This window comes from Perna viridis, chromosome 7 (genome assembly GCF_037379345.1).
Source record: "Perna viridis isolate PV_CMFRI_1.1 ecotype Kerala chromosome 7, ASM3737934v1, whole genome shotgun sequence".
Lineage (NCBI taxonomy): Eukaryota > Metazoa > Mollusca > Bivalvia > Mytilida > Mytilidae > Perna > Perna viridis.
This window is the reverse complement of record NC_142451.1, coordinates 11,041,712-11,060,014: the sequence shown is the minus strand read 5'-3', so window position 1 is coordinate 11,060,014 and position 18,303 is coordinate 11,041,712. Positions and strand designations below refer to the sequence as shown.

General features: G+C 31.0%; 1 protein-coding gene across 1 annotated transcript; it reads right to left on the bottom strand.

Moving 5' to 3' along the window:
• Window positions 1-3,895: 3,895 nt before the first annotated feature.
• On the bottom strand, window positions 3,896-18,038 carry LOC148611305 (uncharacterized). Its single transcript, XM_088591735.1, has 4 exons — window positions 17,878-18,038; window positions 14,379-14,575; window positions 9,805-10,195; window positions 3,896-4,002 (listed from the first exon to the last, which is right to left on the bottom strand). The coding sequence occupies exons 2-4, from the start codon at window positions 14,469-14,471 to the stop codon at window positions 3,947-3,949; spliced, it is 540 nt and encodes a 179-aa protein (XP_088447861.1). The 5' UTR covers window positions 14,472-14,575; window positions 17,878-18,038; the 3' UTR covers window positions 3,896-3,946.
• Between the last annotated feature and the right edge of the window lie 265 nt (window positions 18,039-18,303).

Here is an 18,303-nt window from a genome sequence, read left to right as displayed (position 1 = left end):
CCGTAAATGTATTTTATTGCTTTTATCATTCTGCAACCCACTGACTTGCATGTACACATTTCTATATAACTTTCCTCGTTCTTTAAGATACATAATTCATCAGAATAATTTTGAAAGACACAGCTGAGGAATATGCCATAAAATGGGCTAAAAGACAAAAAAAAAGTCGAGACAATGGCGTATTTGATTACAGTATATAAAGTCATAAAATGCTTTAAAAGGGTTAGGAAACGTGACCAAGTTGTCATCGTTCCTTCAAACAAAGCCCTAATAACTGTGCCCGAAAAATACACATTTATCTCCTACTGAATGCAACCAAAATCAAACCAAATCAAGAACGATAACTATTTCAAATTACCAATTTCATACTTAATCTGTGTATTTCCGCCCTACAAAATGCAACAACCCAATGACAAACTACGAATGGCTATATGGTCTGTAAGAGTTTTTAATATGAAATGGGTATAGACATGCATGAATCACCACATGTCTGACCTTTTTTAGCACACCTGGCCGAAAGCCATGTGAACTATTGCCATCATTAGGCGTCCGTCGTCGTCGTTAACAATTTTTCAAAACTCTTCTCCTCTGAAACCACGTAACCAATTGGAACCAAACTTGGTCTGAATGTTCCTTGGGGTATTGTGCATGGAAGTGATGTGGGGATTTTTGATCCTTGGAAAAACATGGCTGCTGTTACTAAAAAATAGAACAAAGGGGGTCAGACAATAGTTTTTCACAAGTATCTCTAAAACCGTTAGGTTTAGCAAAATTATTTCTATATCTGAAATGACCCTTATAAGGCATTCAAAAGTCGCCAGGGATCAAAGTTGTCAGGTGTCTCCTGTAAGAGTTATTGCCCTTGGAAAGATGAAAAATGGCAGGTTTTTTTTACAGTTTTCAGCCAATATAAAACTAAAAGAAAGAAACTATCGCTGAAATGATCTTAATGATATTCCTACCAAAGTCTTCTTGAGTCAAAATGGTTGGACAACTCCTTGTCAAATTTATTGCCCTTGAAAGACAAACTTTAATCAGGTAGGCGATTCAGGCTCTTGGGATACACCTCCGCCTGCTTCATGCCTTAACCTATAATTTAACTTATTCGTATATGATTCAGGAGGTTTTCGTTATAGCGTGCATATGTTGTGTACAGTGCATGTGCTTTGATTCTTCCTGTGCTGTCTTCATTTTCTTATCCTCTGTTTTTACATAAAAATGTATTCAATCTTTTATCTATATTATGTATATGGATCGTCTGTGTTTCATGTTTTACGAGCGGGTGTTTCTGGAAAAGCAGAGGACGTTTACCCTACAGATGCACCTGGCCCAGGTTTTAGTGGAGTCCGAGTTGCTTATTTGCGTTTGTTACTTTGTATGTATGATTTTAGTTACTTTATGTTCTTTGTTGTGTGTGTCTGATTTCCATATCTGGTCTTTGTCCTGGAATACATTCTTTTGATTACCGCTATAACCTTGGTTCCCTTGAACACTCTTTCACATTTTGCCATGTCTTTGTTACATAATAATGTATGCCGATATTTTCCATCTATTTGGAATTTGCTTGCCCGTATAAACTTCCCTCTATTTTTCATGTAACATTGAATTATTAAGAGAAACTATTCATAAATCAAGCAGAAAAGAATACATACTAGGAGTTATTATGATGTAACTCTTCCACTCATGCGAATAAACCAGCACAATCACATTTCAGATATTCTAAACATGTTAACAAAATGTTATCCTATGTTTATCAGTCTACGATTACCATCCAGGGTATTTCTGTCTTGTTTGTTACTCGTTTTTTTTTTTGTTTTCCTTGTCTAACCAAACTGCAGCATGTCTTTTTGTGATAAACTTCAATTTTCCAAAATTAATTTTATTAGACAGGTGACACTTTTTCAGTTGTATCGCAGCGACAATTTTGCTATATCTATAACATCATACTCTTAAGTATTCAAATAAACATTTAGTCTGGCAGTAATGTCTTAATTTTGTCAATAATTGGAAAAGGGGTCATGACATTTGCTTGAACACCTTGCTGCTTTTAGATACAATTCATTACATATTTGACAGACTTAAATAGCTTCACTGTCGGAAATATCATTTTGTATTTCGCTAGGAAAAGTTTTATGAAACCTGGACGTGACATTTCATGAGCAACTCAGTGGGTGTTTGCAGAAAAAGAACTTATCCACACCTTGTCCATTCCCTCAGTTTTTAGTGGACCCCGTGATGCTCTTTTATTTCTACCTTTTTTCAATTATTTGCAATCTATATGTATTGACTGCATTTTTAATTAAACATGGTTCAACCGTCTCCTTAGGTTTTTAAGCAAGGCGATTGACTAAGGAATTTAATTCACAAAACTAGAGAAATGGTAATAAGTTACGTAGCTACAGTGGAAATTGTGTTCTAATTACGGATAAAGAAACCGAATATTTTGAAAGGCATGAATTTGATGACAAAATTGATACAATATTATTCAAACCTTGTGTTAAAATCGTCAAAGCAGAAGCAAAAGGAATGAAGTCCGAAACCACAAACATAAAAACAAATGTAATTAAAACATTCAGGATTACAGTAAACTAGCAAGCAAGACCCTACAAAAATCTGGAAGGAGGGACCGGGCGGATGTAATCTGTCCAATTACTGATTTTTAGGGACACCTACCGAGTTGTTCGTGTCTTTAAATAAGAGATGTTTGTTTTTACATGTTTAATTTCATTTTGCTATCTATGATTAGTAATTTATAATGGCAAACCAAAATTTTATTATGAACGGACCGTTTCTTAGACTAAGAAAAGGAATTCATCTGTTTAAATATTGACATTCAACACAAAAATATACAAATGATACTGCTTACGAACGTAATATGGTTGTCAACAACTTTTACTGGAATATAAAATGTATGTAGAGATTTGGTAACCTCAAAATTTCAGACAAAGTGAAAAAAAAACAAAACAAAACAAAACAAAAACAAATAAAAAAAAAACAATATAAAACAAAACAGCACAAAAACAAAACAAAACAAATATTACACAAAACAAATATAAAGAATAACCTTTCCTGTTAAGGTAAATACATAGATCCAAAACACAAACAAAACAAAACAAAATACTTGCATGAGTTTCAAGGTTGGCAGAGTATGATAATGGAATGACATTCAATATTCTGTGTTATTAAATTTTAATATGAAATTACTTGATTAGAGATTGAGTTCAGCACGTAAAAGAAATCACGTAATATTGAAATTGATACATACTGTAGCTTTGTGAAAATATGTTTCTTTGGGTAATTTTTGTTTTTTTTTTAAATCAGTTTTCCTATTGAATAAAGTCCTTTTTTTCGCAAACATTCGATCAATTTTACACTTAACATGCGTTAAAATTAGTTTCTGATAGACATATTTAAAACATTGTGAAAAGTTGAGTTTATTGCTCCCAGTTTTTAGTGGAATCCGTGTTGCTCATTTGCTTTTGCTACTTTGTATGTATGATTTTAGTTACTTCATGTTTCTTGTTGTATGTGTCTGTTTCCTATGTCTGGTCTTTGTCCCTGGAATACGTTCTTTTGAAAAAATTCCCGACGATGTTAAAACTGCCAAATTTTCGATGCAGGCGGTGTTGCCATAAATGTCACAGCGGTACGAGTTCTAGTCCCGCGAAGGGGACGACCAAAAATTTGCATCGCAAATTTGACAGTTCTAACATCGTTGGGAATGTTTCAGACCTTTCTATATATCTGTTTTGTTCTGATTTTGAAGACATTATGAACATTGTCAATATTTACAAATTTGAAAATGAAACTTAACAAAATAATAGCCCATATAGCTGTTTTTTTTTTCAGATAAAAATATGACATAAAATGTTTATTAAGCATAAATGTATAAACACATAAGAACATTATTTATTAGTAAACAATGCAGCATTATAATTGTTTTATTTTATTTTCCTCGTAGAGCGTGGAATCGGTAATGTTGTCTCTTGTCCATCATGAGGTCTGAAATAGAAAACAGACATGCTTAGCTTGAAATGTCCACAAAATACATACATTTAACGCACAAAAATCAATCAGTTGAAACAGCAAAATATAAGTTTGTCATAAATGCATGATGATTATGCAAATGCACTCCCTCTTCATAAAGGTATATAGACCAAATATATTCTAATATTTCCAACATAAACAATGATAGTTGCATTGCGGAACGAAGCGATTGAAAAATGATTTTAAAGAATTGGCTTGCAAATTACAATATTGTTGATTGTATTAATTATCACTTTTGGACTCTACATTGTCCATTACATATTAGATGACCACTAGCTTTATTTGTTTTCTATGAACATTCAAACTTATTATACCGGTTCACCTTGTCAATGCATTTAATTTGGCTGTACTTAATTTAAGGATTAATTTACTTGTTTTTTTTTTTAAATTGATATTCATAAATCTTTTGTAATTTCCGTAGATTTATGATACTTGCTACATATAATCGGTTAAATGCGGTTGTCTTTGTTTTAATTTCAATTTAGAAAAGATTATGAATTTGTTAAATCCTTGCATCATTGTGTTAACGATATATAATCTTAAACGTCTCAATGAACGGTCATTGTTTGTAATAAATTCATATATAGATAATAAAGGAATTCGTATTAAAGAGCAGTAAGGCCAATGATCAGAAACATTACTCCTCTCACTAAACCGTCTTTGTAAAGTTTGCATGTCTGGCAATCCAATGTTGTAATCTGACATCCCAGGGGATTAAATTGAAAGGGAAGTTTATCATTTCTTAACGCTAGTAATGCAAATTTTCGATCACTTGTTTCCAATTATCACATACGGTATATGAAGTTTAGGGTAAATTGATACGATGTCTCGTTTACTTTGGAGGTTTCATATGGCAAAATATTAATTTTGGTGATTAGAATATAATAATTGGGAAACAGCTGATCTTTACATAACAGACACTAGCACTAATTGATTTTTGACTTTTTCTAAAGATAGATCTTTAATTAAAGAGTACAATTCCAAATAGTATCCATGTATACCTTGCTGGGACATTAAACGAAAATATTTAAAACGAAATATTTTGAACACCACAGTACTTATATTGGGATTCTATTTCAAGAACACCGCAATATTCCATATTTGATTCTGCTGATTATAAAGACAATATCTTCTCAATTATATACTCTTGATGTTTATACCTTTAGTTATTTTAAAAACGAAAAAAAAGTGTTCATCAAAACGATTCAAAACCTGTCCAAAATCGTACTACATAGCGGACATCCATTTGTTACGAGCTACGATGTTAATGAAATCATAACACCAAATGCAATAAGAAGAAAATACCTTTTTTTGTTTTCCATAGTTTTACAAGTACTATATCATTGGAGTAGTAGCATTTTGAAAAAAAATATCAAACGTACGACATGAACTGTCATGGAATTTTTATCTTAAAAGGGCATAAAAGCATTTTTTTTCAATTAATTCAATCATTTAATTTATTGAGCGTGAAAGTGTGTTATGAACGTTTTGTAATCTAAATGTTTATTTCAGACTCCAGGAAAAACATTGGGAACTTATAATTACTGTAGCATTATATCATGATAACATGATGATCAAAAGAAGATAGGAATCAAACGGTCCCTGCGAGGGCCAACTGGTTTGATGAAAATTGTTTATACTTAAATTTCACTCGTGGGAGAACATATTTTCAAATTCAATAAAAAAAAAACGATATCATTCTATATTTGAAATCCATTAACGAAGCTGGAACACAGTTACTTATTATGGTTTCTTGAAACGCTAATAGTAAAAGTTGAATTTTAACATTTTCCACTTACACAATATGTAGGTTAGCATTTTAACAAACGCAGAAAACTTGACAGGAATTAAAGAATGACTTTATCCATTGAACTAAAGTAGAACTAAAACTAACACATAATAGAAAAAGTAGGCTGTTTAACCATAATATAGAATATTTATAAAGTTTATTTAAGAATTTTAGAGAATTCGTTTGTACAATTGCACTCCTAATGGTCGCATTTTCCCACCTTTTAAACGGTTTCCACAAAACAAATCCATCGGAGTGTGTAGAATTTTCCTCGAAAGATATTTTTAGCGAATATTGGATAGCATCTTCATTTACTCAATGGAATGCATTAAATATTCTGTTGACGGACTTTTTGGTTAAACAAAAGGATAACAGTGGATGCTCAAGTTTAAACAAATTTTAATCAAATACATCATGTTTAGACATAACCTATAATCCCAACTAATAATCTGTCTTTTTGTCCTGACATCGGATTAAAAAAATGATTATTTTCTCTTTGTAGTACAGATAAGAGATAAGCTGTTGTTTACGATAAACGTATTAAAGAAACAGTGTTTAAACGACGGAGAGTTTTCACGCCTCATATTTTGTTCTTTTGTTCAAACTTTGCTTCTTGCTTTTATCAATTAGTAATTTTCTACTTGTTTGCACCCTCGCAGTAGATTCAGTAGTTTTTGTAGATATAAATCGTAATACCGGAAATAATATAATTTCAGGTCACATAAAATGTTGTGTGCATTTTATTCCATTAATAATGAAGAAACTACAGAATTTGGTACAAAGCAGATTAACTTTTGCCACGCAATAAAAAAAAAGAAATGAAAGTGACTAACCTTTGATACTTACGTTTATTACAAATTTTAAGTTGATTGAATCTGAGTCATGAAATTTGTTTGATATGTAGAATAATACCCCAAAAATATTAAAGTTCATCAAGCAATTTAGAAATAGAGACCAAGAATCGAACTGTGAAATAGAAACACACTGAAAAGAACACGAAACAAACCAGAATAACACATACAAAGGTCAAAAGCAAATGGACAACCCGGCCTCTACTAAAAACTGTGAGCGTAGTCCAAGTGCACAGGTGGGGTTAAGCATTATATGCCTTAAAGAAACAGCAGTCGAGGTGCTCATAAAATGTCACGTCAACGGTAGACGAAGGAGGAAAGAAAAACTCGCTGACCTATTTCGCTATTAGGATGACGTTTTGTCTTCAAATAATCTTGGTTAGGGGATTGTGTGCATCGTATAAACCTCGAAAGACATTGCGATAAAGAACACTGCAAACACTATGAAGATAGCCTCATGTCTTAACCTATTATCAAAAGTTTTATGGTCGTCATTATGAACTCGTTATTATGGTATAACAATCTGTGCAATGAGAACTGCTTTGTTCATCGTGTCGAAGTTGATAGTCTTTAAATTTAGAAGATGATTTGGAATTAGTAATTAACTATTACTTATTTGTATCTAGGCGTTTTTTTTTTCTTTTTTTTTAAGTAACAACGATAGACATCAGTAACTTATTGATTTCTAAGTGATAGAAACATTTAGAAAGAACATTTGTTTTTAAATTAAGTTGACGAATTCATTATCTATTTCTGCATTGTCTTTTGTTTTTTGCCCGCCCCCTAAAACACAAACATTTTTAATTTGACAATGTAGGTAAAGGAAAAGTCAAAACGTCGGCAAAGACAGAAATGAAAATTGGTGTGCAAAACTTCCGATCTGCTCATCAATTTTTAATGACTTTTAGTGATTTCACTTATTCAGCGTCCTGTATCATCGTGGTACGTTTTTATGACTTGGCCAACAATTCAAATCTAGATTATAATTGTTTCTAACCATAAAGATGGTATCGCCAAGCAAGGGAATTAAGATATTCAAAGATAATATCAAACCGAAAAAAGTATTTTAATTACATTATCATTAAGGTTTTTTATGTTTAATGTTAAAGTACTACTTTTCGTTTACTTTTCGTTCAATATATCGTTTGTAATTCAGCCAATTGATTATTCATCAGTTTTCAGGAAATTTTATTTCATAGCAAGAGAAATAAAATATTTTATCGTACAAATTATTGATATTTTGATAAATGTCGTCTTATATGACTGATGCAAAATACTGGAAACGTAAACATTTATTCTCACAGCTACATCACTAAACAATACTTAGACATTTTGTGTATTACCAAATGACTCGAAGGAAAAGGTTTAAAAAAATAATTTTCCGACCTGTATTGTTTAAGTAAGGAACGGCACCTTTTTGCAAGAGACATAAAAAATTAATATTTTACTGCTTATTTGGAGTTGAGGACCGACAGGTAGTTGTAGATATATACATTCATGAATGACAAAATAAAAAATCTATGATTCATTATGATTTTGAAGACGCGTCTTACAGTATTTGTGCATAGTTTAACTTTTCACTGTTATTTAATAGCAGTTAGTAAAGTTAGTGAGAATAAATGTCAAATATTTTCTCAATTATAACCGGTTTTCAGGCTACTGGTAATAACTTCACTGACATCATCATATCAATGCATTACGTTCAGATGTTTAATATATACATACTAAATCTAGAGAGCTTTGAGAGAAAATCTCATTCAGTAATACGTAAAAACGTAGTAATTCAATTCAATTTGTTTCAATAGATTCGCTCTCAAAATGTCAAATCAACTATGTATTATGCATTTTAAGAACGTAACAGCGTGATATAATATGGGTTAACCAATTATATAAAATCATCCTCTTCAATTAATGAAAAACATGAAGGGTAAAAAATTCTCGTTATTGTCTGACGCCTTGTATCACATGGCGTGATATAGTGCGGACGGAAGATGATAACAGTGTTAATTTTGCTCTCAGGTCGAACCTCCCCAAAGACACCACTGTCATACAAATGTTCCTAATACGCTTTCTATTGACAAAGTTACTTTAATCACCAGTAATATCCATTGGTGAAGGGTTTAATTTGTATTGCAACAAATAGGGAAAACCATTAACTCCTAATACGAGATGATAGAAACTGTCTTAGTGAGAAGTGTAAGGCATCAATAGCAGAATATGAGTGTTATTTGACAAATAGATTGTACAACCAATCCCTAGTTTCAGGAGTCATTGTGGATGACGTTCCAATCTCTGAAGACGTAATCTTAATTTTACTTCGCCGACGTCTCAGATTCAAAGTTTAAGACAGAAGACAAATCTATTCTACACCTTCCGACTATTTGTTGATTAAATATGGCTCGACCACTTTAACTTAAGGATCTCAATATCTTTGTTGATGATTGAAGTAAGTTACAATGGAAGAAGACTGACATGAAGTATCATCTTAGGTCATTTTTCATTCCTTATATCATTCAATGATGACTTTTGGTAAACATTTGTAATGAAAACTATTCATTTCATTGTCAATTGTGATACTAACGCGGTTACATGATGGAGACTGGTTATTTCGTGGTCATGAGATAAAATCATTCATTTAATAGTGCTTTGACAAAACTTCTTTGAAAAGATTTAATATGAAATATCATTTAAAAGGCTAAAATGATAGAAAATACATTTTAAAACATATTGTATAAAAATATGAATAAAAATAGAGAAAACTTTTGTATAAAATTATTAATTTGCGCGCTTTAAATCATTATACTAGAATATTGCATGTTACTTCACATTTCTTTCCTCGTTTAATTGTAATTAGAACGACATCAAATTACTACCAATATTTAAATTGTATTTATTAAAAGAACCACTTTGAAAGGAGGATGTATAACTTTCTCCATAACTCTCCTTATCTAGCTCCAATACCCATTAGATAACCATATTCAACATTTGAAAAGGAGAACGTGGAATTTATTTCCGAAATACTTAAGTCGAGTAATTTGCGTACAAACTAGAGACATGCCGCCTGGGGCCATTTCAGGTCACACCTTTTTTCATACAGTAATAAATTACTTATTTTACCTTTTGCCTTATCGTTTGACATCTTAATTGTCTGGCCAATCACTCGCCTTATCAATGACTCATATCTCGGATCCGGAAATGGGAACATAGATATCATTCGTTTGTCCCTTGACTGTGAGGAATCTGAAGGGAAATTACCAGAGAGGTCTTCTCTGAAAATATTGTTATCGTCAGAAGTAGAGTACTCATCTCCTGGTACCCTTTTACCACGAAGGGCAAAATAAGGACTTTGTCGGAGCTGCCTTGGAAAAAGCGAACGACGAGGCTTATACGGTAGTGACGATAAAAATGAATTTTGATCCTCAATGTCATTAAATGAATTGTAATTTGTCCGTTTTGATCGTCCGTCCGCTATCAGATCAAGATCATTTATACCATTTCTGTTATCGTCCTGAAATTAACAAAAATATATTCATGTAAGCTATAAATACATTTATTTGCGCAAAACTTGTTAAGAATATATATATATATATATATATATATATATATGAATGTGACAACTCTATTCACTACACTGCTACATCGGATCAAATTGATACAGGGGAGATCAAGTAAACTTATAAAAGGATCTTAAAAAGTCCCAACGATGTTAGAACTGTCAAATTTGCGATGCAAATTTTTTGTCGTTCCCTCCGCGGGACTCGAACTCGTACCACTGTGACATCTATGGCAACACTGCCTGCACAAAGTCCAGCGCCTTATATATATATATGCACGAAAACCGTCCACTTGAATGTTTTATACTCAATTATACGGGAATTAGGTTTTAAATGGTTTTAGTTAGGAATTATTCTTTGCTTTAAACATACTGAGCTTTTTGTTTGAGCTTTATGTTATTCTGTTCCTGGTTTATAAGCTGAATTTTATCATCAGGCCTTTAAACTTCAGAGTGTCGATGACGTGTTTTACATATCTTTATTTATATTTAAAAACAAACAAAAAATAGTGCAACAATAAGAGAAATATTTGTTCAAAAAGGAATTTTTTTGTTAAATATTGACATAAACTTACAACTATAACATTTTTTGTAAAAAAAGGAAATCGACGTAATTTTGTCAATATCCGCCCAAATATTAACGCCACCAACGCTGAGAGTACAAAGTAACCTAATCTAAGAACACATTCTGTCTGCTCGGACTATATCCAATATCCTGTCGGTAGCCCAGGAAGTATACAACATTTTAAGCATTAGCTAATCAAATACTATCAAAAGCTTGTTTCAATGATATATGCCTATATGTGGAATGTAAATAAAGATACTGTTTATGAGAAAATATGAACCAATGTGATAAATTGTTGCTATATAAAAAATTGAATTGTTATAGATCATGGTGCTTGTTTTACTTTCAGTTGTTTCTCATTATTGTCTCAATTAAACTAGATACTTTCAAAAATAATTATTGCTTTTTATTGCCTTTGGTTTCTGTTCCATGATTAGGTAAATTACAATATAAATGGTCAATTTTTAAGAAAATATATTCAAAGTTTTAAATCATTGTATGTGTTCCTGCACCAAATCAGGACCATCGAGTGAACTTAACGGTTGCCACCTTGATATTGCCATTATTAACACGAAATTCCTTTTTTGACTATCCCTTCTGACTTTTGCTTAGAGTTTATCAGTTCGATAATTTCGTTTCGCCTTTCATATATACTAAGGAGAACAGAATCATGATCATATCAATTTGCGAAATTCACTTAAGTTTTGAATCGTCAAGGATTAAAGAAAAATGAGAGTGTGTAGATTGAAATAACAAAAAAAAAAAAAAAACATTCAGGAACGGAAAGAAAAGGCTACAAAAATTGGCAAAAAATTAAAAATTTAGGTGTAACATACACCGGGGTAAAACTAATGTGATTTGTTTTGGTAACGTCCAAGAGAAACGTTTGTTGAAAATCGATGGTATATCAGCTTTAACATTATTCAATAAATGTCCAATAAATATATTTTGTTGAGAGTTCAAGCGGTATGTCCGCATTGCCTTTAATTGCTTAGAAAAACATAATACTGTTTTTCTTCTATTTTCTTGCCTGCTTTTGTGAATGAACAACTTCTTTAATTACGTCTAGACAAACTGCAGTCAGTTTGAAATTAGATGGCTATTTTGGATTGAATTACACTTAATATGTTTTGTGCTACTCATTGACTGCAAAATTATGAGGCATTAATATTTTATAAATTTTACGTGGTCCTCTGAACGTGACTTATAAAAAAAATCATTCGACTATTTTGTATTTTTTGATATTTGATACGTCAATAATACTTGACACTAAAGTCGTGACAATGTATTAAAAGAGAAATACGTAGAAATATCTAGTTGTTTCATTACAATTCAGACGAAAAAGACTGGAAAGATTTCTTCAACTGTTAAATATCTGACGAAATTACCACACTTTTGTTTAAGCATATTGCAATTATTTCGTGATTTAGTGCAAAAATGTAACTATGTTAAAATATAAGCATATATTCCTCTTATATCAAAACATTTATTTCCTTAATTTTAAATACTAATGGCGTACCATAGATGGAAGTCCACAAAAATGAAGTTTAAGTCTTACTCGGATTGATCAATGTTTTGTTAAATCATTTTGGTTTCGGAAAATTTAATGCCGGGGTCAGCCAATTTGCCTCTGTGTCATATGAGAAGAAGACCTTAATCTTAGCAATGCACATCAATTAATTTTTCCTGCGCCTGTGCAAAAACAAAAATGAACTAAATGTAAATGCCTTCTTCAACGGAAATTTATATCTCTATATACTATGTTATCTTAGATTAACATTCTTTCATTATCCTTTTTGCAGTAAACCTTTAATGTACAGTCTACAGCACTTGTTATGATCAGCATTACACTATAGAAAACATTTAAAGAAACAAACATAAAAGACCAATATCATTTGTTCAGGAGATGTGAATCCGTGAGAAGCAACACTGTATTCATACTGTACTATGGTGATAGTTAGTGGTTAAATTGTATTTTGGAAACAAATACTGCCTGGAAAAAATGTACTAAGAAACAAGTTATATATTCGTTTCAGCAAAAAATAAAACCTGTAAAGAAGACACACGCTCCGTTTGTAACGTAATGTACAAAAAGACCATTAGTTAATTAGATATCTTTGGTTCTCAATTTACCATGGGAAGAAAATTTGATAAAGTATGGTCAATCAGATAGAATATTGTTAAAAAAATGTATCTCGTTCTCTGTCAACATCGTTGGTAAAGCATTATTTTTTAAATATTCCATTAAATTTCAGCATGGCTTTCAATTTATAAATGGATAAAAGGTTGTAAGCCAACGGATTTCTATTATCGAACAAGCTTATTATAGACTTTATACATGCTTTATACTCTTACAATTTTATGGGTGTAGGAGGGACAAACAGACTTTGAGTTTCCAAGATTATACTCAATATATATATCAATATCTCCTTAGATATGTTAGACATTGAATAAACAGTGGTCAATTATACAACTATGTCATTTATATGAATTCATAGGTTCATTATTTGTTCGTTCCCTGGATTACGGTTTATGTTATTATGTTTGTTGTCATTTGAGTTACGAAAATTGGGTGTTTTGACTAGCAATTAAATTGAAATGTAATTGTTGTAAAACGCATATCGCACTTTGAAATTATGATAATAAGATAATAAAATACATATAGCAGAACTGTACTTTTGTCTAGAATTTTGGTTCCCTTGATTACACTTAATACCAAACTTCACATTTATGTCTTTACTCTTTTTATCATGTACTTTTTTTATAGCTAATGTGTATACTACTGACCAATAATCGTATGTAATACTATGAAAGTATTAATTTTCGCTGATTCTGTACAATGAACATATTCGCGGGTATCAATTTTCCCGGTTAAAATAAATGATTAGTGTTATATACTAGTGATAAAAATCAATTTCACCGGTACATTCTTTGCTATTTCAGTCCACTGCGAAAATTAATATGGAGCAAAACATAGTTTGTTTCTCCAATCCTATTCTATTTATTTTAACAAGTAAATGTATTGTCCTGTTTACAAGACCTTGAAATCCTGAACTTTTTATACCTGTCTCATAACTAATTTGTTTTTGGAGGACTTCTAGTCATTCCGATTGAAATCATTAATTCAAAAGTGCATTAACTTAGTTGAATATCAATGATCCCATAGTCTTACCATACTATATTTAGATTTTTACGTTATTAATAGACGTCAGGAAGATAATCGAGTTTTCGTGTAGTCTTGGATGTTTACCGAACTGATCAATTTTGTATGAAATAAACATTATGCTATTTGAAACCGGATTTGTTTTGGAATGTAAGGGTACTCTTGTCTAATAATATGATACCTATAACATTGTGAAGAAAGTTCCCGTATAATTGATTCTTCTGTTGATTTATTTTAGGCAAAAGAAATGAAAATACAACCAAACTACATTGTAATACAATTTTGATATAAATTTCTTCTCTATTTCTTCTTTTTATTACATCAATCGGTCAAAAACATAGAGTTAACCATAGGAACTGTGCAGAGTATCTATAATAAAAGAAATACATGTAAAGGTGTTTTGCACCTACCTGATTTGATGTAAATATTTCCTTCGCTGACACGTGACAGATCAGGACGAAGATAAATGTCAATAGTAAAACACAAACGTCTTTTATGTACATTATAATTCCACGAAACAACTATAACTGACTTGTAGTGGTGGAAATGTGTTTTTTTTCTTAGTCTGGTAGTCTAGTGCTTCTTGTTTGTTTTATTTTATTTCAACCTAGAAAACAAAAAAAAAAACATTAATGTATGTAAACGTAATAACAGTCACCAAACTCAAAATAGTAAATCGTGAAAGGAGTGGGTGAGTATATCGTATATTTGAACAATACTGTCATTCTATTTTTTATAATATTTATAATTTGTATCTGGTTGAAAGTATGAATGATTCTATAGTTAAGCACATATTTTGTTGAAACGACAAGCGTGGCAATTTTCTTAACAGGTGCCTAAATCTATTATTTTAGCAAGTGTATCTTAACAAACATGAGATCAAAACATGCTTTGCAATATTTTAAGTATGCACCAATAAAATATAAATAATATTATAAGGCAATATACACTAAAGCGTGCTAGGAGAGAGGGGTGGACACAGATACTCTATGAAGCTATAGAAGCGTTAAGCACTCCCTTTATTTATTTACAGTTTCTACCTGGCTTTTCAACACTTAAGATAATATCCAATGTGAACACCCAGTAAACTAAATCAGTCACGTAAGAAACATTCGCGCACAAAATATTTTTATTTCAAAAGTTTCTGTTTTAAAACCTGAATAGACACGAAAACCTGTATAAATCCCGCGTTTTTTATTTCAATATAAACATTCTAATACAAGAAGTTTACTATGACAAGTTTTTGACCTTGGTGTTTTATTGAAATCCAACGTTTATACCACCCCTATTGAAATAACAAATACAATTACCTGAAAAAAATAAACAAGAGTAAATTTCTAGAACTACAACAGAAAACGTTACATACAAAAATTAATACGCATGAAAATAGCCTATGCATATAATAATTGTGAAATTGAAAGTTGTCTAAAGATTCTTTAATCGATGCATATATGTTATGATCTGAAACCTTGTCTAGAATTATCACTTGTATATTTCTGGTACAAACAGGAACAGTAGTCAAGGTTAATTCTAAGCTTACTTGATTTATTCTACTTCGATTATCTAAGTGACCTTGCACATAGACACATTAGAAACGTTACAAATTTAGACAGACAACGCTTTGATTGAGAAAATACATACAAATATTGACGAGTATGGATTAAATTACTTCTGTAATAGATTAATTTCCGTTGTAAGTGATGACCATTTCAATTTTTTATTCTTAACTCATTTATGCAGCAATTACTATAGGTAAAACATTATCAGACGGATAATGCGTTTTAAGGAGGTCAACCAATGATAAGGGACATAACTCTTGAAATCAGTGATATGTTTGTACCATATTCAATTTCACCAAAGTCTGTCAAGCGTTCATTTGATACAGAATGAAATAAGTTACTTTTATGCTTATATGAGATTGATGTTAAATACTTTACAGAAACGTTTCAGTGATTTGAAAGAGTTATGTCCTTTAACCTATGTCTACCTTCTAAGTGATGTATGGTAATTTAACTCCAATGATAAACTTTATAGTACATGTAAAGTATAAAGGGCTATATAAAGGTTTACTTCCTTAATTATAAGGATGAAACCGTACTTGTTTTTATTAAAGCAAGTTTCAGTTCAATAATCAAAATCATCGCCATTGAAGAATAAAAAAAAACCATGATTAAAATGATATCTTAGATAAAGAGTTGAAAGTGTAAAATCTAAAAATATGGAAACACGCAACATCCGAGATAAACACAATAAAATTAAACATGCAACTCATATTATTATTTTCATTGTTTTTTATTTGAAAGCGTACTCTTTTCTTACTTTATTTGTTTCACACCCGGATTTTCGGAAGATCTTCTAAGATCGTTAACAATGGCATTAGAAATGGGATACTCAGAAAAAATGAACATAAAAAATAAGAAAAAAAATCTCCAGTTGACAGATCATCGTAGGTCAAAACAGGAATGATGGTTGTCTTGAATATTTTTGTTCAAATTTCAAATTTAAGTCAATGCTAGAACTTGAACGATATCCTAATTTAAATAATTGCGACACGTGCCTACTCTTAAACAAGATTGGGTTATAGACATACTGTCAATATATCATATCCTATATTCATTTCTAACTATCTCAGAATCTATCCTCATATTCAGAGGTGAGCATGCATAAAAATGACATTCTCTTGTATTTATATGTTTTTTTAATTATATGTTTATCTAAAAACCTTCTTTAAACTTCCAAATACCATTTTTACGATTTTGGCTACATTTTTCCAGCAAGCATTTAATCAACATGTCCAAATAAAGAACGCTTAAAACCTGATTATTAAGAATAAAAACATTGACTTGTAAAGACAGAATGTATATGCTTTGTCACCACTACTTGAATTTTATCATTACCACTTAACTCGGCGGGCGTTTCGAGAAAAGCAGAGTACCTTGTTATGCTTGCATTTTTATTGGAGCCTTGGGTTTTTCATTTACTTTTGTTTCTTCATACGTACTATTTTGGTTACGTACTTTGCTGTTTTTTGTCTACTTTTCTTGCATAGTCTTAATTCTTTTGATAACTCCTCGAATTTTTATTCCCTTGATTACTTTTCCAAGGCATTGTAAGGGTACTATATACCAGTATTTTTCTAGATTTGTACTATTTTTATGTTAAAAATCACAATACAATCATAGTAAAATTCATAAACGAAACAAAGACACGTAGAGTAAAAATTGATAGGTGTTATCAATACCTTGTAGAATTAATAATTTATGAAGTATGTCAATAATTCACATTAAGACTGAGTTGACCGCCTGGTCGTAATTGTCTTGTAACATTTCTCTCATTCATAGATCTATCGACTTTTGTGATTCAAATAAAAGAACCTGATACTCAAAGGCTATTTCTTGGGTAATAAAGCCGAAAAGTATGGTCAGACATGGACAACTATTATGTACATGAGGTTGAACTACTATAAAAAATCGAACTTTATTTATCGGATTTACAGAGGTCAGTTAAGATAAAAAGAAAGATAAAAACTATAAAACAAAAGCAAATAACGAAAATAATAATATGAAGATTAAAATTTATCTTTATAAGACGTTCAAAATTGCAAAACCAGATTGAAATACTAGACGTTATAGCTGCAAGACTTGCAAACTAAAATTCTGTATCAATAAAAATGAGCATAGATACAGTTTGTTTCCTAATTATTTTTTTGCAGAACTTTATAAATGCTCAAATGGCAAAGATATTTGACACTGGATGTAAAAAGACATTGATGATACAACTACATGTCGAAGTTATTTTGCACAATTTGTCATATAAAAAAACTATAGTTGAACATTAATTAAATGCATTCAAACAGCTTAGACAAATTTATAGTAAGTTAAGATGAGTTAAGATGAAATGCATATTTACCCGTTACAGTTAACAGTCCTTAAACATTCATTATATGTTCGATAATTTCAATCCTCTTCTTCCCTAGACAACTCCACAACTTAATATTGTTCAACTATAGACTAAAGCATATTATACAGATTTCATTTAAAAATATATAAAGCAGAGCGTTGTGGGTTGAAAGCAAATATAACTTTCCAATGTACTCATTTTACTAACTGACAATGCGATCCTATTGGTTGAGATTACAGCTCATCAATATTCATAAGTTGGTCTATCTTTGGCATTAATCAGCACCTATCAGCGTCATATCCCTGCTTGAGAAAGTCATCGATTTGATGACACAGAGTGGACTTATCAGCATTGTAATCAATATAATCAATTATGGAAGAGACACCTGTTTTTTTTTATTTGATGGTCATTTTAAAATTTGCGGTAAATCTTTGT